At 46.2% G+C, this 26,435-nt stretch overlaps 1 protein-coding gene across 2 annotated transcripts; it reads right to left on the bottom strand.

Moving 5' to 3' along the window:
* Positions 1–215: 215 nt before the first annotated feature.
* HPRT1 (hypoxanthine phosphoribosyltransferase 1) lies at positions 216–26,435 on the bottom strand. 2 transcript variants are annotated; one of them, XM_084813626.1, is made up of 9 exons: positions 26,218–26,435; positions 13,469–13,575; positions 12,087–12,270; positions 8,882–8,947; positions 6,898–6,915; positions 6,216–6,298; positions 4,234–4,280; positions 3,361–3,437; positions 216–1,561 (listed from the first exon to the last, which is right to left on the bottom strand). In XM_084813626.1, exons 1-9 carry the CDS (start codon positions 26,278–26,280, stop codon positions 1,514–1,516), a joined length of 693 nt encoding a protein of 230 aa, XP_084669752.1. In that variant the 5' UTR covers positions 26,281–26,435; the 3' UTR covers positions 216–1,513. The 2 variants fall into 2 exon arrangements, with proteins under 2 accessions (XP_084669752.1, XP_084669753.1); XM_084813627.1 differs by lacking the exons at positions 216–1,561; positions 3,361–3,437; positions 4,234–4,280 and adding an exon at positions 13,934–14,026 and having other exon boundaries at positions 5,940–6,298.

The raw sequence follows: 26,435 nt of genomic DNA, 5'->3' as shown, positions 1-26,435 counted from the left end.
AAGGCACCTCCGTAGAACCAGAGATTACTCTTGCTCCTCTCATAGCTTTAGCTAAAATATGTGAATTAGCTGTGATCTCACAACACTATATGTATTTCTGATGTGGATCAGTGGAATGCTCACCGATAAAATGCATCAACAAACTAAATGAAAAGGCCCACACACGAACAAGTCAAGAGAAAGAAGAATAAAAGGATAACTTGCAAAGTGTCTTCTGTTTGTCCACACATGGGTGTTTAATGAACAGTTCATCTTCGCTATTTACTTTGCCAGAGCAAAACAGTGTTTTTCCAACATAATAAAATCTTATCCCACCAAAAGCAGTTCATATTTCTTCCCTGGTACTGCATAGATTACATGTCGTACATAGTGCTGGGATCTTAGCAGAGTCACTGTTTGGCCCACAGAGCTTGCTTCCTTGGGCGCGTGGGGGGGAAACAGGTGGCTGTTGGTGAGACTCATGTGCCACAGATGTTTAAGCATATGGAAGAAGCCAGCCTAGCTGTCAAAGCGCTACCTCTGAAGAGATAGCCTTTATTTTAAAGAACGTTGGTTTTGTGCACTTCATACAGTCAACATTACAATCATTTTCACTGGTGTAAAATATATAAAGATTGTTAGATCTGAAAGGCAACTCTGCTAAGCTGATGGAGAAGGGAAAGGAAAAATAGGACACAATCCACCTGGAACTTCTTGTGTACGAGCCTCGTGGAAATGAATTCCTGTTTTCTTCTTTAGGGCTTGTGTGAGAGAAGTTCCCAGTGGACTGTGCTGTTATTCCTACAGGAGGAAGAAACCTTGGTAGCTGCTTAAACATTCAACTTTGTCACTTGCTCTCTTTTCAGGCCAAAATGGCATTTTTTACTCAGAACTCTTCTAAGAGGCAAGTAAGGCAACTCCAGGAAAAGCAGTTTAGCAGAACATTGTCCATTCACAAATACAGCAATCATCAACAGCTGCCCCACGTGGCTCCTTTATAGGATACAGCACTCGACCCCCCTGGAGCAGCTATCCAATAATCACCCCAATTTCTGTATTCATTACAATATAAAACTTAAATTACTTGTTTTTTAAAAAAATATTACTAATATAGATTTCCCATCTTAAAATGCCTTATACATTTACAGTACTTATAACTATTTCAGTTCTGAATTGATGAAGTTTAAAAGGGGGAAGAAAAGAAGAATAGGATGTCTTGGAGAGTTAAACTTGGGTTCAACACACAGCAAATTCCCATTAAGGGAGGAGCTCAAATCAGTAGATTCATAGTGCAAATTTAAAGAGGGGAGGGGGGAGAGAAGTGAAAAACTGCACTCTCTGTTAGTTTGTCAAATGTAAATGAAACAAGACAAGATTCCCATACTGTACATGCAATAAGTTATAGCAAGCAAATGACAACAAGGTTGGAGCACTCCACAATGTAAGCTGGTGACCAGAGCCTAAGGCAATGGAAAATGGACACCGTGGATGTAAGCTTCAATATCCTGTAGCTGTGGCGCTGAAACCAGTGCTGTCATGCCTTGTATTTCTGTTTCCCAGTCTCGCTTATCACACAAATGTGCTGAAACACAGAAAATAAAAATACGATGTGGATCAGAAACTTAACAGCTAGGAGACCAACATTCTACAGATGCCTATCCCAAGCTATTGTTACTACATATTGCAACCAGCAGAAACAGAACCCAGGATGGGATTAGGAATCCTGGCTCCCATTAAGTGCTTTGGGACAAAGTAAGCTGGATGCAACCTAACAGACGCTTGAGGAAGAGCTAAAACTGCCCCTCACCCACACTCTAGGGTTAACAGGGACAGACCCTTCCCAGCAATGTCCTGGAGTACACCCCTTTCTCCCAGAGAAGTGAATGAGGGCAACATCCACCCCCTTCCCCTAACACTGGGTGTCCCTGCCCTCACCAGCACTGTGCACAGACATGCTCCGCATCTCTAGGAGTCCTTCAAATATAGGAGCCATCCATCCCCCACTATAATGTCTGTCACCGTGAACAGACATTTAGCTAGTTATATATCATTTTTAACATGAAGAAAATGTTTTAGAATAGTTTTACTTTCTCTTATAAACCCACCACCTTTCAAGCTGATATCCCAGGTTAAGCAGTTTGATTCTCAAGGGAGAGAAAAAGCTATGGAGGGCCAGAATATTACCACATTAGCAGAAATGCTTGAGAGTGGAGTATGAGGTTCTGCTTTGGTGTGAAAATGCCCAGTCTCAAATCCTGGACAAGCCCATGCAGCAGGGGAGAAAAGGGCTTTAAAAACAAAAGTAATTTATTATTATTTCTAGTTAGAATAAAAAAATGACTAAGGTGGTGTGGGGCCCACAACAAAATGATAAAGGTTTTATAAAATTATACACAACATGGAGAAAAAGTTTCTCTCTCTCTCCCAGACTAGAATTTGGGATCACAAAATGAAATTGACAGGCAGTGGTTTCAGGACAGATGAAAGGAAGTCCTTCACACAGTGCAACTTAACTTACCAAATTCACTGCTATAAGGTGTGGTGATGGCCAGTGGCTTAGATGGCTTTACAAGGGGATTAGACAAAATTAATGAAGGATGCCTATATCAATGGCTACTAGCCATTGTAGCTAGATAGAATGGCCTGGCTCAGAGGCAGTATACTGCTAAATACCAGTTGCTGGGGGGCAACAGTGAGGAAAGGCTATTATCTTGAAGCCCTGCTGGTGAGCTTCCTGGTAATATCTAGTGACCACTGTAGACAGACCTTCATTCTCATGCAGCAGGGCTCTGCCTGTGTTATTTACATAAATTGAACCTGAAGTTGTCATTATTGTGAACCTAATACAGTGGAGCACAAAAGCATGATCCTGTATAACACCAGCATCAGCTTGCCTGGATACGAGTTTAAAGCAACTGAGGCTACATCAGTGCCCCCCCCCCCCCAAATAGGAATACACTCTGGGGCTTCCAAAATGGTCTGCTCTTCTCTGCTCCTTCCCTGAGAAATTGATTTGCACCAGGGCTCTGCCCACCTCTCTTGGGAAATGTCACTTTAACTGACATGACCTGGCAGAATGGAGTAGGGGCTGGACAAGAACCTGAATTGGTCTCAGATTAATAGGGCTGTTTGGGAGTCAAAAGTGACTCGATGGGAAAGAAAGGTTTGGGGCAGTGAGCCCTGTGGTTCTTCTCTGCTATCCAGGAAAAGAGTCCAGTCCTGCCGAAACCCTTGTTCTGCCATATCTCTTCCCATCACTAAAATAAGGAAAGGAAGTAGTACCTGGAAGTACAGCTCAGGAGGGGGTGGGGGTAGGTGACAAGAGGAAGAACAAGGGATCCCTTCAATTTTTAAACAAGAAGACCTATGTTAATTACTTACATTCAAATCTCTGAAGTATTCATTATAATCTAGAGCATATCCCACCACAAACTTGTCTGGCACTTCAAATCCAACAACTGAAAAGAACCAGAATTCATCAACATGTTAAACTTGGGCAATGTTTACACAACCATGTTAAATTATTTGTCCCGTTTAATGAACCGTTTAAGCTCTTAGTTGATAATGCTGCATCAAACCCCTACTGTTTAAAAATATATACCAAACTTTGTTTGGTATTACAAATCCAGTATCTAAAACAGACAGTACATTTTAATATAGGAAAACTTTTATTGGTTACATTTATATCTAACTTCTCCAAGGAGTCTAAGGTGGTGTACATGCCTAAATGAGCAGGGATGGGTAGATGGGTAATTGATGGGGCCCCTAATGAGAGGGAATGCATGTACACACATCACTGAAAGCATATTAAATGTTGCAAAAGGGTTAATTTAGGTTGCAATCCTAAACATACTTACTCAAGAGCAAGTTCTATTGAACATAGGGAGACTTACTTCTCAGTAAACACGCATAGGATTGCAGTGTAAGGCCAATTTTTAAGTCTTTCTGACTATTTTTACTTCAACATACAGCAAGCAATTGGATTTTACAAACTACAGTAAATATGTATACAAGTCAGGTGTCACTCCTTAATCTGGCCCACTTCATGCTGTGCTCTACTCCCTACTCGTCACTCAGCCCTCCCATTTCACACAAACCGAGGTGCTCGTTAGTCCAGTGGCTCCTCTCTTAAGACAAATTTTGTCTCCTTCTCCTTCCAACCGCCACAAATGTGTCTGAGCATGGGGGATCCATCTACAATGCTTTTCATATCATATTTAAAGTACAGTAAATGCTTGCATAAGATTCACTTACAGTCAGGCCGGTATCCTACACTTCGAGGTGTTCTTTTGACCAACAAGCTGTTAAAAAGAATCCAAGCAAACCAAGTGAGTTGCAGGTAGAATTCAACCCATTAAATGTGCCCCACACTGGCTGCATGAGAGGCTACAAAAAACCCTATTGTCCCCCACCAATATATCACAGTGTAAATACCAAATTAAGAGTTAGAGAGGTGTCGAAAGAACCTTCTAAGTTCCTTCTTACAGAACTTAGATGCGCCAATATTGTGTTGCTTCCAGTGCTTCTTAAAAACATGGTTATTACAGGAAAGCTTCCTTGAGTGACTGGCTGTGGTTTTATCAGAACTCTGTTTCTTTTTAAATTAATAATTATTTTAACATGGTTTTTATTCTTTTATTCTATCTGTATTGTTCACCACTCTGAAATCTGTGTGGATGTGGAGTGGTATATAAATGTTGTAAATAAATAAAAAGTTCTGAGTGAATATAAAGGCTGCTCCTTGATCTAGGGTGTGTGAGGAGGAGCTGAGCCAGCACTGGAAGATATCCCACGTGCAGGAGAGGAAATGGGCCATGTCACGGCTACTTCCTCCTTGCCCAGGCCTTGCTCTGGTATGAAATTTGTGTGGCAGAAAGGGTTAGTTTTACCTACCTTCCTTGGCTAAGGAGCCCTCTCCTCCTTTGCAACTCTATTATATATTTACAAACATACTGTGAATAGTGAGAGGGACACTCCTCAGCATACTATGGCATGTTCAGAGACTGCCGGTCTGTTATCAGCCTTGCCCTCTCAAGGTTACACCAAGCACAAGAAGCATGCTCAGTCACCTGTAACAGAACTGTTTGGGGGGTGTTATGGCAACAGAAACTGGTGAGACACTTCTTTGCTCAGTCACCTCTAACAGAAATGTGTGTGTGTGTGTGGGGGGGGTGTTATGGCAACAGAAACTAGTCAGACACTTCTTTGTCCTCTACCTATCTCTAGTTCTTATCATAGGTTAACTTCTATTGTGAAATATACAATCGATAAAACAAATTAAAGAGTGAAGCAGACTGGCTTGTTGTTTATTTGCCCATGTGAACCAAGCAAAAACCTGCATTTCTTGTACATTTTCATGTTGGAGGCTGAACACAGCATACTTAAGAGGCCATATTTCTTCAGAAATAATTCCCTTTAGCGGGCTGTCCTCTGTATCCTAGGTCGTGTATCCTCACAATCCTGAACAAACTTCACTGGGTGAACGTCAGAAATCGTTATTCCAGATTGCTGAAGAGGCTAGCAGCTCCCCCATGGATATGCATTAGCCCCCGCCTCGCTCAGTTTCCTCCCGCTTTCTCAAAGTCACAGACATTTGGGAATCTGTCAGAAATATTAAGGATTCTCTGGTTCTAGAGAACCACAACACTCTAAAGTAACTACTTTGCTTTAATCTAGCTGTTGAAAAAACAAACAGTACTTGGAAGCCAATTACAGGAAGACCAACAATGAAGTTTTTTTAAGAAGGCAGAGTCATTCTGATAAGGCAAGTGGGATGCAAGAGTAATTGTAGTAGAATGCTGAAGCTCTACTTAGCATAAATATAAAATATAGATGTTTAAGAAGATATATGGTGCAGGTTGGCATTAATTTTTAGATTGAAAAATACAGTTTAAATTGTTAATGTCTCTAAATAAAATGCTTGCCCCTCAAATCAGCTCTCTTTGGTGCTAAATACCGCTGAAGCATACAGATGGAGAGCCCATGTGGCTTTTGACTACAAGCATATATTTTTCACAAGAACAATAACCAAGCCCCAATATTAGGAATGGAGGAAACTAGCGTGAAAAGTTAATACCCTCATCTTGGATGTATTAATCCTCCTATGCATAAATGATTCTAAAGCAATCCAAAAAAGGTGTGTCAAGCTCTTCCTCAAACCTGTGCCATCTCTTTTAACGTTCTGCACAAATTCTTGAAAAGCAAAATTTGCACAACTGACATCAGTCAAAACATACCTGGCTACTTTCACCATCTTTGGATTGTACTGCTTGAGCAGTGACAGCAGGGTCTTCATTGTCTTGCCAGTGTCTATTATATCCTGTGTGTTAAAAACAAACACATCAGATAGCCTTGAAATAAAGTTACAGTAAACTAACTCTTTCAGATTCACAATTGGCCAAATCAGGCATACAAGTAGGAATAAAATTTATGCTCATTTGGTGCACATTTGTTCATTGGTAAACATAAATAGCAAACGAATATATCTGCAAATGGATAGTCTCAGAGTTTCAAATGCATACCAAAATGTGATCGTTTTATCAAAAGCATTCTTGTGTAAAATATTAAAAGCTCCAGTTGAATTAGTCACAATGAAATTATTGTGCAGCATCAGATCAGCAACACATCCTTGGCTACCCATTTAGGAAGTAAGAATATTAATGTGCAATTTAAAGTGTCCCTGATGGTGGTTGCTTGGGTTTCTGAAATCACTTTTTCTTGGGAGAGAATTCTAATCCATACTGCTAACTATCACAGGCAGCCATTATTCTGGAGTAAAATGGTGCACCCTTGCAAGAAAGCAGTGGGATTTGTTATACAGTATTACCCCATAGCAGTATTACCCCAAACCACACCCATTAAAGAAGTAAATGCAAGAATAAACCCATTAAAGAAGTAAATGCAAATTATAGTACTTACTTCTACAATCAAGACATTCTAGAAAAAGAAGAAAAAGATAGAAGCCTATGAGTAATTTTAAGCCAAACTTTGTTTGCGGTTTATATTTATCCAAAGTTTTTCAGGATTACTGTTTTTCATTTCACATTTCCCTAATTAACCAGCACACAAATATAGGTGGATACCTCATCTATTAAACAAACCAGCAGAAAATGGCTGCAGATTGTGCCTTGCGGTTAAATTACTCAAGTTTCTAGAGCTCATTAGTGCATTCCTTCGGACTCAAAATGGAAAGTTTATTATAGTGCAAAAAAACACAACTAATCCCAATGTAGTAACGATGAAAATTTCAGAACTGAGAAAGAGAAAAAAAAATGTTAGGACCAAATTCAATGTATTACATGCAGCATCCTGTTGTTTTGAATTAGTTGATATTTTTGAGCTAGTTTAGGCACCTTCTTATGAACAGCAAACACTTTTTAAAAAGCATTCATCTGAAGAACTGCTTTTAAAAACAACCAGCACCACAATAGAACTGGAGACCTCAGTCCTATATTCAAGGGTTTTTTTAGTATTTAAAAGGGAGAGGAATTTAAAGCAGAATCACTGTCAGCTCCCCGAAATGGGAAGTCTGCATCTACCCATGAAGAAGAAGGGGGCATAAAAAAGGGAGGGAACAGGTTGCAAGGTCCAAGTAATTGAGCTGCTGAGGCCCTGAATGCATAATTTCCATGGTCAGTTGCAGTTAGGACCTAGAGACTAAAAGTGGAGACATAGCTGCCTGAGGCACTGCAATTAACTATAAGCAAGCAGAAGGAAGGAAATGCAAAGCAGAGCTAGAACAATGTACAATCATCCTTTGAGCAGCTCTTCAACAGGCTGCTGGATAACTGATGACTGAAAACAGGGGAATAGAGCCAAGTGATTCACCAATGTTCCACAGTTTTAATAGAACAAGTATTCAATGATTTTAAAAAGCCTGCCCGTTAAGACAAGAGTTAAAGCTATCTTATGTTGGTTCAAACTCTACAAGTCAGGAAACTGGAAGCTAAGGCTGATGACTTAACTGACGTGCCCTGTGATCAGTCATGATATTGTGCAGTATCAGAAACTGTGCTTGCTTACAACTTATCCTCCAAGCACCCATGCTTTTCCTTGGTCTTCCAGGCCCAAATCTAGATGGAGAGGATGGAGTGCCTGGGACAAGCAAAAATGTCCCACACCATCTTGGTCCTGTCTTGTCTTATGTAACATCTGATCCTTACTGTATTGCTAGAAAAATCCCCCTGCGAGTTGACCCATGCCTGTTTGCTGCTTGAAAGCAAGCACACTGTTTCTAGTCCAGCTTCTTGTTTCCAGCAGTGGGCAGCCAATATTTTTGGTATTTTGGCTTCATACCCCTTTGGCCTCCAACCCTGCCCACCACAGAAAGGCAGCCCATAAAAGCTTCTCTAATGTGGAATTTGGCCCTTGGGCTAAAAGATGTTCTACACCCCTGCTCTAGGTGCTTAAAAACAGGGCAGGAAGATAATGACCTGCTCTTTTGTTTGTCTCCAGTACCTGATATTCAGAGGTATAATGCTTCTGTAAACACATGTGCCATTTAACTATCATAGCTAACAGGAGTTGATGGATTTGATTTCTATGGTTTTGTCCAATCCTTTTTTTTAAAGCCTCAAAGGTAGGTGCCATCACCACTTTTTGTGCTTGCAAGTGCTATAAAATATGAACATTTCTCTTTCTACTGGGATAAAAACAACCTACATGCAAAGACTGTGCTGATGCAAAATGCAGCAATACTTTCTGACAAAGCCAGGAAGGAGGGGACCTTGGAACATCAGGCACTGTGCTTTATTCTAGAATGCTCTCACCGTATTGCATTTCAAAGACTGCATTTAGTTTTAGTTTTGTTTTGAACGAAGTTAATTAGTGCTGAAAAATGTGGTAGCTTACATAAGTGCTTCAGTACAACTTCTGTATCTATATATCTTCCTTTAGTACCTACCTTCCCAGTCAAGGTTGAGAGGTCATCCCCGCCAATTACTTTTATATCGCCAGTTGACTGGTCATTCTAAATTTAGACAGGAAAGAAAAACTGTTAAAATATTAAAAATAAATAGAAACCCCTTTTGAAAATGAACCTTTTCAAAAGTCTGTAAACCCACACTGGCATTGTCAGCTACAGAGGAAAAGTACTTTTTACTATGAGCCAAAGAAATACAGGGATGTATCCTGCACACAATAAAGTTTTTCTTTTCTTCTTCCTTCCCCTCTTTGACTAACAGCACAATCTTACATATGTCTACTCAGAAGTAAGTCACACTGACTTCAATGGGACTTGCTCCCATTTAAGTGTGTATACGAATGCAGCCTAAACCTATCAAAAATGAAGTGGCCAAAGTATAAGAACACAAGAAACTGCCTTGTACTAAGTCAGACCCTTGGTCCATCTAGTCCAATACTGTTGACACTGACTGGCAGTGGCTCTCCAGGGTTTCAGGCAGGAGCCTTTCCCAGCTATAACTGGAAATGCCAGGGCTGGGATCTTCTGTATGCAAAACATGTGCTACGGCCCCTCCCCAACAACACTTCTGGATACAATGGAAACAGAGCAGTCCATTTAGAAGAGGTGATGTTTCCTGTTCTTTAAAAAAATATCCTATAACAGCACCAATTCAGGAAAAGAGACGGTCTGAGATATACCGGGCGAAGGGAAGGAAGTTGCCAGAAAGGGAAGCAGAAATTAAATCTTCTCCATTACTTTTAAATATGAGGATACATCTTGTGTGAAAATATGCAGAACCCCAGGGAATAACAGCAACAACAACTCTTCTCCTCCTTCCTGGGTGTTCTGCACATTTCCACACTGCTCAAGGTGTATCCTCATATCCTCCTCCTTCTTCCTGCTGTTGTTATTATTATTGTTGTCATCATCTATATACTGCCTTATCTGCTAAAAGAACAAGTTGTATAACAATTTAAAACAATAAGATCCTGCAACAATCAAAACAAGAACCCCCCAAACAGTAAAAACATGAAAATGTTAAAAATTACATATTTTAAAAGGCTAAACTGAAAAGATGCATCTTTACACCCTTTCTAAAGGCCAAGAGAGTGGGTTCTTGAGGGAACCCATTCCATAGTTTGGGGGCAACACAGAAGAAAGCGTTTTCACAAGTGCCTGGGTAATGGTGCCCTCAAAAGAGCCTTTCCTGCCGATCTTAATACTCGGGCAAGTTCATAGCCAGACAGGCGGTCCCTTCGATATCTAGGTCCTAAGCCATCTAGGACTTTAAAGGTGAAGACCAACACCCTGAATTGCGCCTGGAAAGAAATTAGCAACCAGTGCAGGTCTTTTAGGACAGGACTTTCATATTTTGTGGTATGATCCTGATACCATGCACTGGTTAGCAGCCTTGCTGCCACATTTCACACTAACAGAAGCTTCCAGTCTTCAGGGGCAGCCCCACGTAGACAGCATTGCTGTAATCTAAATATGAAGGTGCTTGGAAGTTGCTCCTCCCTACTCCCGCCTAGCCACCCATTTGTGCAGCCACCTGGTGAGTGCACAGTTCCAAGGAACAGGAGGATGTCATACAATATGACATTTGCTTTTGTCAATAACCAGGGGGAAGCTAGGCTTGCCAGAAAAACTAGGTGTATCTGTGTCTTTAAAAATATATATTAAATAGAAAATATCTCAATCACTCATGGAACATCAATATCCAGTTTCATGAGCCCTCCTAGTTCCAGCCTTCTAAACTCTGTAAACAATTTAACTGCTAATTTCGCAGACAACTCAACCAAATTATGGAATTATGTTTCCAATTTACTTGTTTCCACATATTTTCCCGCTTGTTGTGTACTCTAATCAGGTCTGTAGATAACAGAGAGAGGAATCATAGAGGTACAATACCCAAATCACAGAAATAATATATTCCAGATGTTGCTCTTCAGAGTCTTGGTTTAAGTTTTTCTTACATGAGTGGAAAAGTTTAAGCTTCAAATATGTTCTTTTTCCAATAGTAAATGTTATATAGAGGAATCACCAACACTCCTTCCCCTTAAGTAAATTGAAGCCATTCCTGTCCAAAAAAGCCTTAAAACGATAAAACAAAGTTCATAATTTTTAAAAGCAAGAAGAATTATGCCCCTTGGACAAAAGCATCAGCTATATGCCTGACATCAATGGACATTCTTCTATATAGCTCCAGTTGTTAGCTAGACTTCAGCTGAAGGCTGAGCTGACAGTGGATGCTTTTGAAATACCAATTTGCCAAGCAGTGCTGGTGTGCACACTCTTGCAACACCTGCAATGGGAAGATGCAGCCAATTCTGTCTTCCTAGCGTGTACTCATGTTTTGATGAATGTGTGAACACATCACTGCATGGAGTGGTGTCGGTAAGCAAACTACCCTGTGTGAAGTGGACCTAGAAGTGGCTTCAGAAATCACAGGCTTTTGGCTTTAAAACCCCAACTCTTTCCCTATTCATTAGACTGTAACCAAGACATTTTCTTACTTAAAAGGCGAGTGTCTATAGACCTGTTTGCATGCTGAAAGACCCCATATTTTCATATTCTGACTCCTGACAAATGGTGATCCTTTTACTAAAGGAACTTCTTTCTGGGTTATCTGTACAGCTTGTCAGCACATATGGGCAACATTACCAAGTTTGGTTTCAATCAGCGTTTCCAAATTACTTTTATTATTATTATTATTTATCAGACGCCTTTCTCAGAAGAAGACCCAAGGCATCTTAAAACAGGGATGAAAACATACAAAAATGTAAACAATTTAAAGCAGCCCACAACAATTCACAATAAAGTACCAAGACTCAGTATTTTGGAGGTTAAGCAGTACTAACAGCTACGTTAAGACTCCACAGATTCAGTGCCCTTGGCCTTTGGGTGAGAGCTTTTAACTAGCACATGAGGAATTCCCCTCTCCTCATCACACTAAGTTCTGAAGCATGCAACTTGTAGCAGCTGCTCCTCCCCTCTCTGGCTACCTGATCTAAGGACTTGTGGTTGCACTAAGGCAGAAGCAACCATGAGCTGCTTCAAAGTTCAGCATGATACGAGGCACTCTCCCTGCCCCTGTTCTCTGGCACACACAGATAATCTCAGACAGGAGAAGGATCGCTGGCCCCAAATCATGGCTGGCTAGTAAGCCAAGCCAAGACTTGCAAACTTCTCCAGACACACTTACACAGTAGCTCTTCAACCTGATGAAGTCGACAGTCATAGGAATAGACTTGTCACTATTTCGGTTCAGGGCTTTGATATAATCCAGCAAGTCAGCAAAGAACTTGTAGCCACCCTTAAGTACACAGAGAGCTACGATGTGATGCCCTCCCATGCTCTTCATAATTTCTCGTGCCAATCTTTCTGTCCTGTGGAAAAAGAGACACAAGCTAATTTACTGTATAGGGACCAGTGTTGAGACACTTTATTATTATTATTTTAATTATTATTAGTAGTAGTATTAACAACAACATTATATAATTTGCTTAATGCATGATTAATATTGAGGCTTGCACTCAAATCTTAGGAAACGAACATGCCAAGATAAAACAAACAGTGCCTCTTCACCCAATATAGTATTTACCTCCCATTTGACAGTGAATAGAACTATTTACTGGTCAGTGACATTCTGCTTTTTCTCACTTGTCAAGGTTAATCTAATAGCAGTGCTGCCAAACTCCCTTGATTTTATAGCACAGCATGTGCCAAAGCAAATCTGAGTTTTTGCCTAGTTACTGGACAACTTTCAAATGATACGAAGCATACAGATTTTGAGAAGGTACATTTGATTCTGTTTCTAAAGCATATTGCAGCCTTTACTTGATCACTGAGGCACCAATAAGATATCCCAGTAATTCAGAAAAAAGAGAGCAGAACACCATTCACATTTTAGAAGTCATGCTTTCAAGATATTGCAGACTAGAATGCCAGTGAGATGGACTTTCTATATATATAGTATCACACGCACAGAGAGACTTAATTTACACTCCTTTCTTATATTCATTTTCTCATTAACTTAAAAAGCCTTTGGGTCTGGGATTCAACTTTCTTGTTCTGTAATCACCAGTCCCACATTTTAGCAACAAAGATATTGCTTTGATTAGTTTATTCGGAAAATGGCTATACAGCTGCAATTGTTGTATTACGTATCAAATGCTATGCAACTGCCTAGAAGCTATCGCAGGAAGAATTAAAAACATTCATATTTGAAACTTTTTTCTAGATAAAAGTACAATACATATTATTTGTAGCAGAAACACAGACAAATTACAGGAACCTGTTTAGTATGGATCAGAAATGGCTACTGCTTGCTACAGGTGCAATGATTTAGGCCGCAACCTAGCAGGAACTGCGCTCATCTCAGAACATTACTCTACTGGCTTAGGAAATCATCCCTTTCTTGTCTACTGCCTTTACCGTCTACAGAGTGAATTTATACACACCCAGTTTAAGAGGAATGAACTTTGCGCTCTTGACAAACAAGATGCAAGAAAACTCTTTAAAACATACATGCAGAGGCTTGCATGGGAATAATTGTTTTCGAATATTGCTGTAAATCCAACAAACCTGTCCATAATAAGTCCATGAGGAATGTAGACTTTTTCCAAATCATCTGCATAATGTTTTGGTATGCAGAACAAGTCTAGGTCATAACCTTGTTCATCATCTCCAATCTAAAAGGAAAGCAGAAAAGATGAGGTCGGATACAATATACCAAGCATCTCTCCAGAGATCAAAAACCTAAGAAAAAAGCCCCATAAACTGGGATTGTTCCAAAATTCAAAGTTATAATCCCTTGGCAAAGTTTATGCTTCACATACACAGGGCCCTGGGGCTCTTCCTTGGCATTTCCTGTTAAAAGATCTTAGGGTGCGGTGTTTATGCTTTTAATTGATTGACATACAAGAGTCAAAGGAAAAGATACTTTGTTTCATATAGTTTATGCAATTTTGGAGGTTTCCTATTTATAATGAAACCCATTAAATAAAAATAACACTAACAAATCCTCATACAGGGAAAGGCAATAAGAACCTGCAGATTTGTGGACAGTCAGTAGGACAGCAGAGGGCTTGATGTGCCAGGATTTCCGACTTAGTACGAAGTGGTGCCTTATATCCTCTTAAACTATACAAAAGGAAAGCATCATATACACGGCATGCAAATACACAGTAGATTGGCAATGCTCACTGGAAAATCTCCCAATAGCTTAAGAGCTTGAAGTTTCCTTTTTTCCCTTCACCCCACCCCAACTTGCTGGGCATTAGGTGAGAGCAGCAACCAGAGCTCTTCTAGGAACGCACGCAGAATAATTTATCAGATTTACAGCTACTCACAGATTGATGTGCCCCCACAGACCTCACGTCCTACTTTCCTTAACCAGAGCAGAGATTCAACTCACTCTTGGAGAAATGCACCAGCTGAAGACACCTTGCAACTACAATCTGCTTCCCAGCTTTGGCTGACGGATTGTGACTGCACAGAGCATACCACTAATCAACCTGTTCTTACAGTATGTTACAGGGATAAGACAGGAGTAGAAGGAAACATGGGGAATAGTGAACATGAAGATTCTTCCTGAGAAGAATCAGGTGGCTGAGGAGGGACCCAAGGTGAGGCTTGGGACGGGATTTGCTAAGAAGTAGATTCTAATGACAGCCCTGAAAGAGAGGGAAGTGGCTGGATGAACAGAGATAGGGATGGCTGTTCTGGGTACAGGAAGCAACATGGCAGAAGGCAAAGAGAAGGGAGTGAGGGGAAAGGCAACAAAATGACAGATATGTCATTATAACAAGGTTTGAGAGCTCCTGGTTTAGTGCAAACTGGAACAGTATGTTTGAGGGGGTGGGGTGAAGATTGCTCACAGTTAGTAATCCACTGCAAAAAGCAAAAATACAAATAAAGTGCATTTTGCAACAGAAACATCTTCTAACCAACCAAACCCACTAGAAATGCAGCTTCCGACATAAACAGAAGAAAATAGTGCCAAGGGACCTAGCAATAGTTATACAAACTTTTGACTGAAAAAAAAACAGGTAGCTTGCAAGGGCTCAGTTATAAGGTAACACTCTTACTTATTTTATTTATATCCCACCTTTCCCCCCTCCTTAAGGAACCCAAGGCGGCGTACAGAATCCTCCTCCTCTCCATTTTATCCTCACAACAACCCTGTGAGGTGGGCTGGGCTGAGAGTCTGTGACTGGCCCAAAGTCACCCAGTGAGCTTTCATAGCTGAGTGGGGACTAGAACACGGATCTCCTGACTCCCAGTCCAACACTCTAGCCACTCTACCACGCTGGCTCTTAATTCCATTTGACTGTGATCCCATGTATGAGCCCCCCGCCCCGCCCACAATACTTGCAAATTAGGGCTTATACAAACCCGTTTCAGTTGCTGCAATTCTAAGTAGGGATTTTGTTACATTTTGTTACATTTAAACAAGTTTGTTACATTTTATTTATTTTTAACATTTGTAAGCTATAATCCTCTGCTTCAAGAAGCATTTAAAGAGGCATAACCGCAGAATGACAAAAATGAAACCATGTTTCATAATCCATTTTTTTTTAAAGGCTGAGAATCCAAATAATCTGTTATAACATAGGCAAGTGACCAGCCCTTATACCCAGGGTGGGCAGAAGGTAGCTTAGGATCTACTGATAGAATTATGGGTGATTTGCAGTAGATCAGCAAGGCCTTCTGATTCCCAATTGTCTAACAACAGCAAAACTAAAAAGCTTAATTAGGTTGGTATAAAAGAACATTTCGGGAAAAAACAGGAGAGCATTTTTGTGTGAGCTTGGTTCTGGTACTGATCAAAAGTTCCAGGGCTGAGCACATGCTCAGATGCGCCCTGTTCCTCAATTCTTAGTGTTCGGCTTCCCACATGAGCCACTATTTTGCACCTGGCTCTAGCCTGAAGCCTGCCCACCATTGCCTTATACCACTGGAGATATATACCTGACAACATGATAAGACTGAGGGGAGGAAGAACTCCCATTACCAAAAACATTTGTTTTTACGTTTCTGCTGCCAACTGTGCCCATGTGCTACTGAGCACCAACATACAACTATATAAAGAATTCTCTGTTGTGAAAGTCTCTTGAGAAACATTCTGAAAGTACAAACAACCTACTTGACTGTAGAGGCAAGATAGGTTTACCTTTGTATACCATCTTTGAGCGGAAGAAATAAAACCAGGCTTCTTCCTCTGCCTCTTCATAAGAAGCCACCTGGTTGACACCCACTTGGTAGAAAGAAGCTGAACCCACCCCATGATAACTAGATGCTGAAAATTGCTTTGGATGTCCCACAGAAACTCAGAGTAAATACTGCTGTGATTCATAAGCAGCAAAATTTCAGATTTCTCAGGAGATTTATGCACAACCATGTTGAGTTTATGTTCATTATTAGGTTCCTCCAGGGATGACTTTCTGGCCTTTCCACTGCACTGGGTGTATGCATTTTTATCTGTTGGAGAAGGAAGTCCTTGCTGAGCACAAAAGAAAAATGAAAGGACATTGCCCTTGTCTGGGGGGCCTCCTAAGCTCTGTCCTTACTTTCAGTGCCCGAAAACGAGAGAAATGTGGAGGACTTGACCGTGGGTTCACAGCCCTGGATTCAACACAGGCCATGGCTCAGTGGTAAAGCACATGTTTTGCATGCAGAAGGTCACAGGTTCAGTCCCCAGCAGCATCTCTAAGTAGGGCTGGAAAAACCCTGTCTGAAACCCTGGAGAGCAGCTGCCAGTCATTGTCAACAATACTGGACCAGATGTACCAATGGTTGACTCGGTATAAGGCAGGTTCCTATGATTACTTGCATACATGGGGGGAAGGGGGAAATCAGCTATAGCAGGCAAGTCTTCTGTGCTCCCTCATCTTAAAGAGAAGTAAGGGTCGGGCAGAGACAGCGATCCGTCTAGGAACCTATATTCAGCAGACCTGGGTGCAAAAGATGCAACAGGCCTTGAATTCCCCAGCCAACTACCCTTCTCTGCCTTCTAAACCTGGCTATTGGAACAGTCCTTTATCCTTATGTAGAGAGAGAAAAACTTTACTAAGATATGAAGAAAATATAATATTCAAAATCCACTGTCACATCCTGGATTTTCAAAGAAACAAAAGCAAGGAATTGGACTAATATAATGAAAAATATCCAGGTTAGAGTTGTCTTTTCGAACTCCTGAATGGTTTTGACATTTTCAGTTTTAGCAACCATTCTGCAGCCCTTATATTTGGCTCAAAGTCAGATATACCTAGCTGAAGCCTAACCAGAAATGCCCTTCCAACATTGAGCAGGAAGTTACTTGTCTTAACATGTGCTTTGTGCATGTTATACATATACAGGTTTACTAGCAAGTAAGTTCCACTGAGCTTACTGGTTAACATGCATAGGACTGCAGGCTTAGCATGTATTTTAGTCTATCTTTAAAAAATTGACAAGATACTGTGCATTTTGTGTACTTTTATAAAAATGTGGGCATAAATTTTACAATTTTTTTACAGACAACCTTTCATATGCACTATCACCACACATATTCATAAAATATTATATTTGCAATGCTTCAAAATTTTCTTTACAAATCATTTCATTCTCAAATATCCCTGCCAATGTGACTCCTTACACCTTTGTTTCACCCCACATTCAACCATCAGACCCCATAACACACACACATTCCTTTACAATGATACCTACAGCCTGATCCTCTGCTTCCCACAGGCATTTTTCATTCCCAAACTTTTGCAGTCTACCATACTGGCTGGGGCATGCTGGGAATTGTAAGACATTTTTCTGTCTAAACATGCACATGTTCTTAAGCCCTTTCTCTCAATTCTACCCCTCCCAGGATAACCTAATTTCCCCCCTTGGGGGCAGGGAGCTCCTACCATCATCATCATCCTACTGGCAGTGAGGTGTCTGAGCCTCACCCTGGTTCCAGCTGAATCCTTCTCCCACAACCCTCATATCTGCTTTAAACCCCCTAAACATAATCAAGCTTTCCCCAGGTTAACTTCCAGTTCCAAGCCCTTCATTTGGGGGTGGGCACCCCATTACTCCCAGAGATAGAGTTTGTGTTAAACCTGCCTTTAAACTCCCTCAACAACACCAGATATTTTCCCCTACCTCTCTCTCCTAGAGTTCTAATCCTTTATTGGGGGGGGGGTATCCCTCCCCCTACCACCACCTCTTCTAAAGCAGGGTGGGGAGGTGAGCTGGTCTGAGCCCTGGTCCAAATCTGAATCTTTTAAACCTACCCATCCCAACTTTGGAGGAAAGGATCCACTTCCAGTTTCAACTCCTTTTTTGGTATGTGTGTGTCTGGGGGGGTGATTCCTACCATCAACCCTTCTATGGAAAATGGGAGAGCTGGGATCCAAGTTATGTCAAGCCACCCTTTTAAAGTGACTCTACATATCTAAACCTTTCCCAGGTCCACCTCCAGCCGTCTGCCATATCCCCTTTTTTTGTGGGGGCTGCCCCCTCCCCAACCCTTTCGTAATGTAGGGAAGGGAGCTAAGGTTCAAAGTAACCCTTCAAATGCCCCCCTACACACACACACACATCACCCTTACCCTTCCTCCTTGGTTCACCTCCAGTTTTCCCCTAACACTTATTGTTGAAGAGGGAGTGCCCCTACCTTATAAGAACATAAGAGCCATGCTGGATCAGACCAAGGGTCCATCTAGTCCAGCATTCTGTTCACACAGTGGCCAACCAGCTGCCCACAGGAAACCCACAAGGAGGACAGGAGTGCAACAGCACCCTCCTGCCCATGTTGCCCAGCAACTGGTGTACACAGGCAGGCTGCCTCTGATGCTGGAAGCAGCATATAGCTATCAATACTAGAAGCCAGCCTTCTCCTCTATGAATTTGTCCAGTCCCCTTTTAAAGCCATCCAAATTGGTTGCCATCACTAAATTTTATGGAAGTGAATTCCATAGTTTAACTATGGGTGAAAAAGGACTTGCTTTGATCTGTCCGGAATCTCCCACCAATCAGCTTCATGGGATGACCCCATTGGGTTCTAGTACTATGACAGAGGGAGAAAAATGTCTCCCTATCCACTTTCTCCATGCATTATTTTGTACACCTCTATCATGGCTCCCCTTACTTTCCTCATCTCCAAGCTAAACAATCCCAGCTCTTGTACCTTCCCTCACAGGGGAGATGCTCCAGCCCCTTGATCATTTTAGTTGCTCTTCTCTACATTTTTTCCAGCTCTACAATATCCTTTTTTAGGTGTGATGACCAGAACTGTACACAATTTTCTAAGTATGGTCACACCACAGTTCCCTCCCATCTCTGCTAGGGTGGGTGGGGTGTGAAAGCTGAAGTTCAAATCAAGCCTTCCCTCCCCTTAAAATGCCTCAGCATACCCACATCCTTCCCCCTTTCAACCCCTTCTTTTGGGGGAGCTCTCCCCAGCACCCCACATCTCCCTCCCCTTAAAACTCCTCAGCATACCCACATCCTTCCCCGTTTCAACCCCTTCTTTTGGGGGCACCCTCCCCAGCACGCCACATCTCCCTCCCCTTAAAACTCCTCAGCATACCCACATCCTTCCCCGTTTCAACCCCTTCTTTTGGGGGCACCCTCCCCAGCACGCCACATCTCCCTCCCCTTGAAACTCCTCAGCATACCCACATCCTTCCCCGTTTCAACCCCTTCTTTTGGGGGAGCTCTCCCCAGCACCCCACATCTCCCTCCCCTTGAAACTCCTCAGCATACCCACATCCTTCCCCGTTTCAACCCCTTCTTTTGGGGGAGCTCTCCCCAGCACCCCACATCTCCCTCCCCTTGAAACTCCTCAGCATACCCACATCCTTCCCCGTTTCAACCCCTTCTTTTGGGGGAGCTCTCCCCAGCACCCCACATCTCCCTCCCCTTGAAACTCCTCAGCATACCCACATCCTTCCCCGTTTCAACCCCTTCTTTTGGGGGAGCTCTCCCCAGCACCCCACATCTCCCTCCCCTTGAAACTCCTCAGCATACCCACATCCTTCCCCGTTTCAACCCCTTCTTTTGGGGGAGCTCTCCCCAGCACCCCACATCTCCCTCCCCTTGAAACTCCTCAGCATACCCACATCCTTCCCCGTTTCAACCCCTTCTTTTGGGGGCACCCTCCCCAGCACGCCACATCTCCCTCCCCTTGAAACTCCTCAGCATACCCACATCCTTCCCCGTTTCAACCCCTTCTTTTGGGGGAGCTCTCCCCAGCACCCCACATCTCCCTCCCCTTGAAACTCCTCAGCATACCCACATCCTTCCCCGTTTCAACCCCTTCTTTTGGGGGAGCTCTCCCCAGCACCCCACATCTCCCTCCCCTTGAAACTCCTCAGCATACCCACATCCTTCCCCGTTTCAACCCCTTCTTTTGGGGGAGCTCTCCCCAGCACCCCACATCTCCCTCCCCTTGAAACTCCTCAGCATACCCACATCCTTCCCCGTTTCAACCCCTTCTTTTGGGGGCACCCTCCCCAGCACGCCACATCTCCCTCCCCTTGAAACTCCTCAGCATACCCACATCCTTCCCCGTTTCAACCCCTTCTTTTGGGGGAGCTCTCCCCAGCACGCCACATCTCCCTCCCCTTGAAACTCCTCAGCATACCCACATCCTTCCCCGTTTCAACCCCTTCTTTTGGGGGAGCTCTCCCCAGCACCCCACATCTCCCTCCCCTTGAAACTCCTCAGCATACCCACATCCTTCCCCGTTTCAACCCCTTCTTTTGGGGGAGCTCTCCCCAGCACCCCACATCTCCCTCCCCTTGAAACTCCTCAGCATACCCACATCCTTCCCCGTTTCAACCCCTTCTTTTGGGGGAGCTCTCCCCAGCACCCCACATCTCCCTCCCCTTGAAACGCCTCAGCATACCCACATCCTTCCCCGTTTCAACCCCTTCTTTTGGGGGAGCTCTCCCCAGCACCCCACATCTCCCTCCCCTTGAAACGCCTCAGCATACCCACATCCTTCCCCGTTTCAACCCCTTCTTTTGGGGGAGCTCTCCCCAGCACCCCACATCTCCCTCCCCTTGAAACGCCTCAGCATACCCACATCCTTCCCCGTTTCAACCCCTTCTTTTGGGGGAGCTCTCCCCAGCACCCCACATCTCCCTCCCCTTGAAACGCCTCAGCATACCCACATCCTTCCCCGTTTCAACCCCTTCTTTTGGGGGAGCTCTCCCCAGCACCCCACATCTCCCTCCCCTTGAAACGCCTCAGCATACCCACATCCTTCCCCGTTTCAACCCCTTCTTTTGGGGGAGCTCTCCCCAGCACCCCACATCTCCCTCCCCTTGAAACGCCTCAGCATACCCACATCCTTCCCCGTTTCAACCCCTTCTTTTGGGGGAGCTCTCCCCAGCACCCCACATCTCCCTCCCCTTGAAACTCCTCAGCATACCCACATCCTTCCCCGTTTCAACCCCTTCTTTTGGGGGAGCTCTCCCCAGCACCCCACATCTCCCTCCCCTTGAAACTCCTCAGCATACCCACATCCTTCCCCGTTTCAACCCCTTCTTTTGGGGGAGCTCTCCCCAGCACCCCACATCTCCCTCCCCTTGAAACTCCTCAGCATACCCACATCCTTCCCCGTTTCAACCCCTTCTTTTGGGGGAGCTCTCCCCAGCACCCCACATCTCCCTCCCCTTGAAACTCCTCAGCATACCCACATCCTTCCCCGTTTCAACCCCTTCTTTTGGGGGAGCTCTCCCCAGCACCCCACATCTCCCTCCCCTTGAAACTTCTCAGCATACCCACATCCTTCCCCGTTTCAACCCCTTCTTTTGGGGGAGCTCTCCCCAGCACCCCACATCTCCCTCCCCTTGAAACGCCTCAGCATACCCACATCCTTCCCCGTTTCAACCCCTTCTTTTGGGGGAGCTCTCCCCAGCACCCCACATCTCCCTCCCCTTGAAACGCCTCAGCATACCCACATCCTTCCCCGTTTCAACCCCTTCTTTTGGGGGAGCTCTCCCCAGCACCCCACATCTCCCTCCCCTTGAAACGCCTCAGCATACCCACATCCTTCCCCGTTTCAACCCCTTCTTTTGGGGGAGCTCTCCCCAGCACCCCACATCTCCCTCCCCTTGAAACTCCTCAGCATACCCACATCCTTCCCCGTTTCAACCCCTTCTTTTGGGGGAGCTCTCCCCAGCACCCCACATCTCCCTCCCCTTGAAACTCCTCAGCATACCCACATCCTTCCCCGTTTCAACCCCTTCTTTTGGGGGAGCTCTCCCCAGCACCCCACATCTCCCTCCCCTTGAAACTCCTCAGCATACCCACATCCTTCCCCGTTTCAACCCCTTCTTTTGGGGGAGCTCTCCCCAGCACCCCACATCTCCCTCCCCTTGAAACTCCTCAGCATACCCACATCCTTCCCCGTTTCAACCCCTTCTTTTGGGGGAGCTCTCCCCAGCACCCCACATCTCCCTCCCCTTGAAACTCCTCAGCATACCCACATCCTTCCCCGTTTCAACCCCTTCTTTTGGGGGAGCTCTCCCCAGCACCCCACATCTCCCTCCCCTTGAAACTCCTCAGCATACCCACATCCTTCCCCGTTTCAACCCCTTCTTTTGGGGGAGCTCTCCCCAGCACCCCACATCTCCCTCCCCTTGAAACGCCTCAGCATACCCACATCCTTCCCCGTTTCAACCCCTTCTTTTGGGGGAGCTCTCCCCAGCACGCCACATCTCCCTCCCCTTGAAACTCCTCAGCATACCCACATCCTTCCCCGTTTCAACCCCTTCTTTTGGGGGAGCTCTCCCCAGCACCCCACATCTCCCTCCCCTTGAAACTCCTCAGCATACCCACATCCTTCCCCGTTTCAACCCCTTCTTTTGGGGGAGCTCTCCCCAGCACCCCACATCTCCCTCCCCTTGAAACTCCTCAGCATACCCACATCCTTCCCCGTTTCAACCCCTTCTTTTGGGGGAGCTCTCCCCAGCACCCCACATCTCCCTCCCCTTGAAACTCCTCAGCATACCCACATCCTTCCCCGTTTCAACCCCTTCTTTTGGGGGAGCTCTCCCCAGCACCCCACATCTCCCTCCCCTTGAAACTCCTCAGCATACCCACATCCTTCCCCGTTTCAACCCCTTCTTTTGGGGGAGCTCTCCCCAGCACCCCACATCTCCCTCCCCTTGAAACTCCTCAGCATACCCACATCCTTCCCCGTTTCAACCCCTTCTTTTGGGGGAGCTCTCCCCAGCACCCCACATCTCCCTCCCCTTGAAACTCCTCAGCATACCCACATCCTTCCCCGTTTCAACCCCTTCTTTTGGGGGAGCTCTCCCCAGCACCCCACATCTCCCTCCCCTTGAAACTCCTCAGCATACCCACATCCTTCCCCGTTTCAACCCCTTCTTTTGGGGGAGCTCTCCCCAGCACGCCACATCTCCCTCCCCTTGAAACTCCTCAGCATACCCACATCCTTCCCCGTTTCAACCCCTTCTTTTGGGGGAGCTCTCCCCAGCACCCCACATCTCCCTCCCCTTGAAACTCCTCAGCATACCCACATCCTTCCCCGTTTCAACCCCTTCTTTTGGGGGAGCTCTCCCCAGCACCCCACATCTCCCTCCCCTTGAAACGCCTCAGCATACCCACATCCTTCCCCGTTTCAACCCCTTCTTTTGGGGGAGCTCTCCCCAGCACCCCACATCTCCCTCCCCTTGAAACGCCTCAGCATACCCACATCCTTCCCCGTTTCAACCCCTTCTTTTGGGGGAGCTCTCCCCAGCACCCCACATCTCCCTCCCCTTGAAACTCCTCAGCATACCCACATCCTTCCCCGTTTCAACCCCTTCTTTTGGGGGAGCTCTCCCCAGCACCCCACATCTCCCTCCCCTTGAAACTCCTCAGCATACCCACATCCTTCCCCGTTTCAACCCCTTCTTTTGGGGGAGCTCTCCCCAGCACCCCACATCTCCCTCCCCTTGAAACGCCTCAGCATACCCACATCCTTCCCCGTTTCAACCCCTTCTTTTGGGGGAGCTCTCCCCAGCACCCCACATCTCCCTCCCCTTGAAACGCCTCAGCATACCCACATCCTTCCCCGTTTCAACCCCTTCTTTTGGGGGAGCTCTCCCCAGCACCCCACATCTCCCTCCCCTTGAAACTCCTCAGCATACCCACATCCTTCCCCGTTTCAACCCCTTCTTTTGGGGGAGCTCTCCCCAGCACCCCACATCTCCCTCCCCTTGAAACTCCTCAGCATACCCACATCCTTCCCCGTTTCAACCCCTTCTTTTGGGGGAGCTCTCCCCAGCACCCCACATCTCCCTCCCCTTGAAACTCCTCAGCATACCCACATCCTTCCCCGTTTCAACCCCTTCTTTTGGGGGAGCTCTCCCCAGCACCCCACATCTCCCTCCCCTTGAAACTCCTCAGCATACCCACATCCTTCCCCGTTTCAACCCCTTCTTTTGGGGGAGCTCTCCCCAGCACCCCACATCTCCCTCCCCTTGAAACGCCTCAGCATACCCACATCCTTCCCCGTTTCAACCCCTTCTTTTGGGGGAGCTCTCCCCAGCACCCCACATCTCCCTCCCCTTGAAACGCCTCAGCATACCCACATCCTTCCCCGTTTCAACCCCTTCTTTTGGGGGAGCTCTCCCCAGCACCCCACATCTCCCTCCCCTTGAAACTCCTCAGCATACCCACATCCTTCCCCGTTTCAACCCCTTCTTTTGGGGGAGCTCTCCCCAGCACCCCACATCTCCCTCCCCTTGAAACTCCTCAGCATACCCACATCCTTCCCCGTTTCAACCCCTTCTTTTGGGGGAGCTCTCCCCAGCACCCCACATCTCCCTCCCCTTGAAACTCCTCAGCATACCCACATCCTTCCCCGTTTCAACCCCTTCTTTTGGGGGAGCTCTCCCCAGCACCCCACATCTCCCTCCCCTTGAAACTCCTCAGCATACCCACATCCTTCCCCGTTTCAACCCCTTCTTTTGGGGGAGCTCTCCCCAGCACCCCACATCTCCCTCCCCTTGAAACTCCTCAGCATACCCACATCCTTCCCCGTTTCAACCCCTTCTTTTGGGGGAGCTCTCCCCAGCACCCCACATCTCCCTCCCCTTGAAACTCCTCAGCATACCCACATCCTTCCCCGTTTCAACCCCTTCTTTTGGGGGAGCTCTCCCCAGCACCCCACATCTCCCTCCCCTTGAAACTCCTCAGCATACCCACATCCTTCCCCGTTTCAACCCCTTCTTTTGGGGGAGCTCTCCCCAGCACCCCACATCTCCCTCCCCTTGAAACTCCTCAGCATACCCACATCCTTCCCCGTTTCAACCCCTTCTTTTGGGGGAGCTCTCCCCAGCACGCCACATCTCCCTCCCCTTGAAACTCCTCAGCATACCCACATCCTTCCCCGTTTCAACCCCTTCTTTTGGGGGAGCTCTCCCCAGCACCCCACATCTCCCTCCCCTTGAAACTCCTCAGCATACCCACATCCTTCCCCGTTTCAACCCCTTCTTTTGGGGGAGCTCTCCCCAGCACCCCACATCTCCCTCCCCTTGAAACGCCTCAGCATACCCACATCCTTCCCCGTTTCAACCCCTTCTTTTGGGGGCACCCTCCCCAGCACGCCACATCTCCCTCCCCTTGAAACGCCTCAGCATACCCACATCCTTCCCCGTTTCAACCCCTTCTTTTGGGGGAGCTCTCCCCAGCACCCCACATCTCCCTCCCCTTGAAACTCCTCAGCATACCCACATCCTTCCCCGTTTCAACCCCTTCTTTTGGGGGAGCTCTCCCCAGCACCCCACATCTCCCTCCCCTTGAAACTCCTCAGCATACCCACATCCTTCCCCGTTTCAACCCCTTCTTTTGGGGGAGCTCTCCCCAGCACCCCACATCTCCCTCCCCTTGAAACTCCTCAGCATACCCACATCCTTCCCCGTTTCAACCCCTTCTTTTGGGGGAGCTCTCCCCAGCACCCCACATCTCCCTCCCCTTGAAACTCCTCAGCATACCCACATCCTTCCCCGTTTCAACCCCTTCTTTTGGGGGAGCTCTCCCCAGCACCCCACATCTCCCTCCCCTTGAAACTCCTCAGCATACCCACATCCTTCCCCGTTTCAACCCCTTCTTTTGGGGGAGCTCTCCCCAGCACCCCACATCTCCCTCCCCTTAAAACGCCTCAGCATACCCCCATCCTCCCCCCGCAGTTGCATCCCCTCCTTTTGGGGGCACCCCCCCAGCACCCCACGTCCGCCCCGCTTGCACAACCGCCCCCTGCCCCTCGGGGCACGTTACTCCCCACCAGGCCTGGCCGGGCCTCCGGGCCGCGCTCGCTGCCCGCACGCGGCCCTCACCACGACGCAGGAGCTGCGGCCGGCGCCGCCGAGGCTGTTGCTGGCGCTGCTGTGCCCGGCCATGGCGCCGCGCGCGCGGGGCCGCGGGCGGCGGGAAAGCGGCGGCGGCGGCTGCCTGCGCGGTGCGGCGACTCGCCGCTGGTCACAGGAGGAGGCGGAGGCGGAGCGGCAGCCCCAGCCCCAGCCCCAGCCGGCGCCGCCCCCGCCGCCGCTGCCCC

The sequence above is a fragment of the Heloderma suspectum genome, chromosome 9, assembly GCF_057233095.1.
Source record: "Heloderma suspectum isolate Gila_16-S chromosome 9, 16-S_ref, whole genome shotgun sequence".
NCBI classification, from domain to species: Eukaryota; Metazoa; Chordata; class Lepidosauria; order Squamata; family Helodermatidae; genus Heloderma; species Heloderma suspectum.
The sequence above is the reverse complement of the archived record's forward strand: the minus strand, read 5'-3'. Positions and strand labels throughout refer to the sequence as shown.

Bases quoted from the DNA above. Each gene is read 5' to 3' on its own strand.
- HPRT1 (XM_084813626.1), bottom strand. From the start codon at position 26,280: ATGGCCGGGCACAGCAGCGCCAGCAACAGCCTCGGCGGCGCCGGCCGC. The intron at 13,576-26,217 runs GTGAGGGCCGCG...CTTTCCTTTTAG, and splicing joins GCCGCAGCTCCTGCGTCGTG to ATTGGAGATGATGAACAAGG. The intron at 4,281-6,215 runs GTATGTTTTGAC...TCTTTTTAACAG, and splicing joins AAGATGGTGAAAGTAGCCAG to CTTGTTGGTCAAAAGAACAC.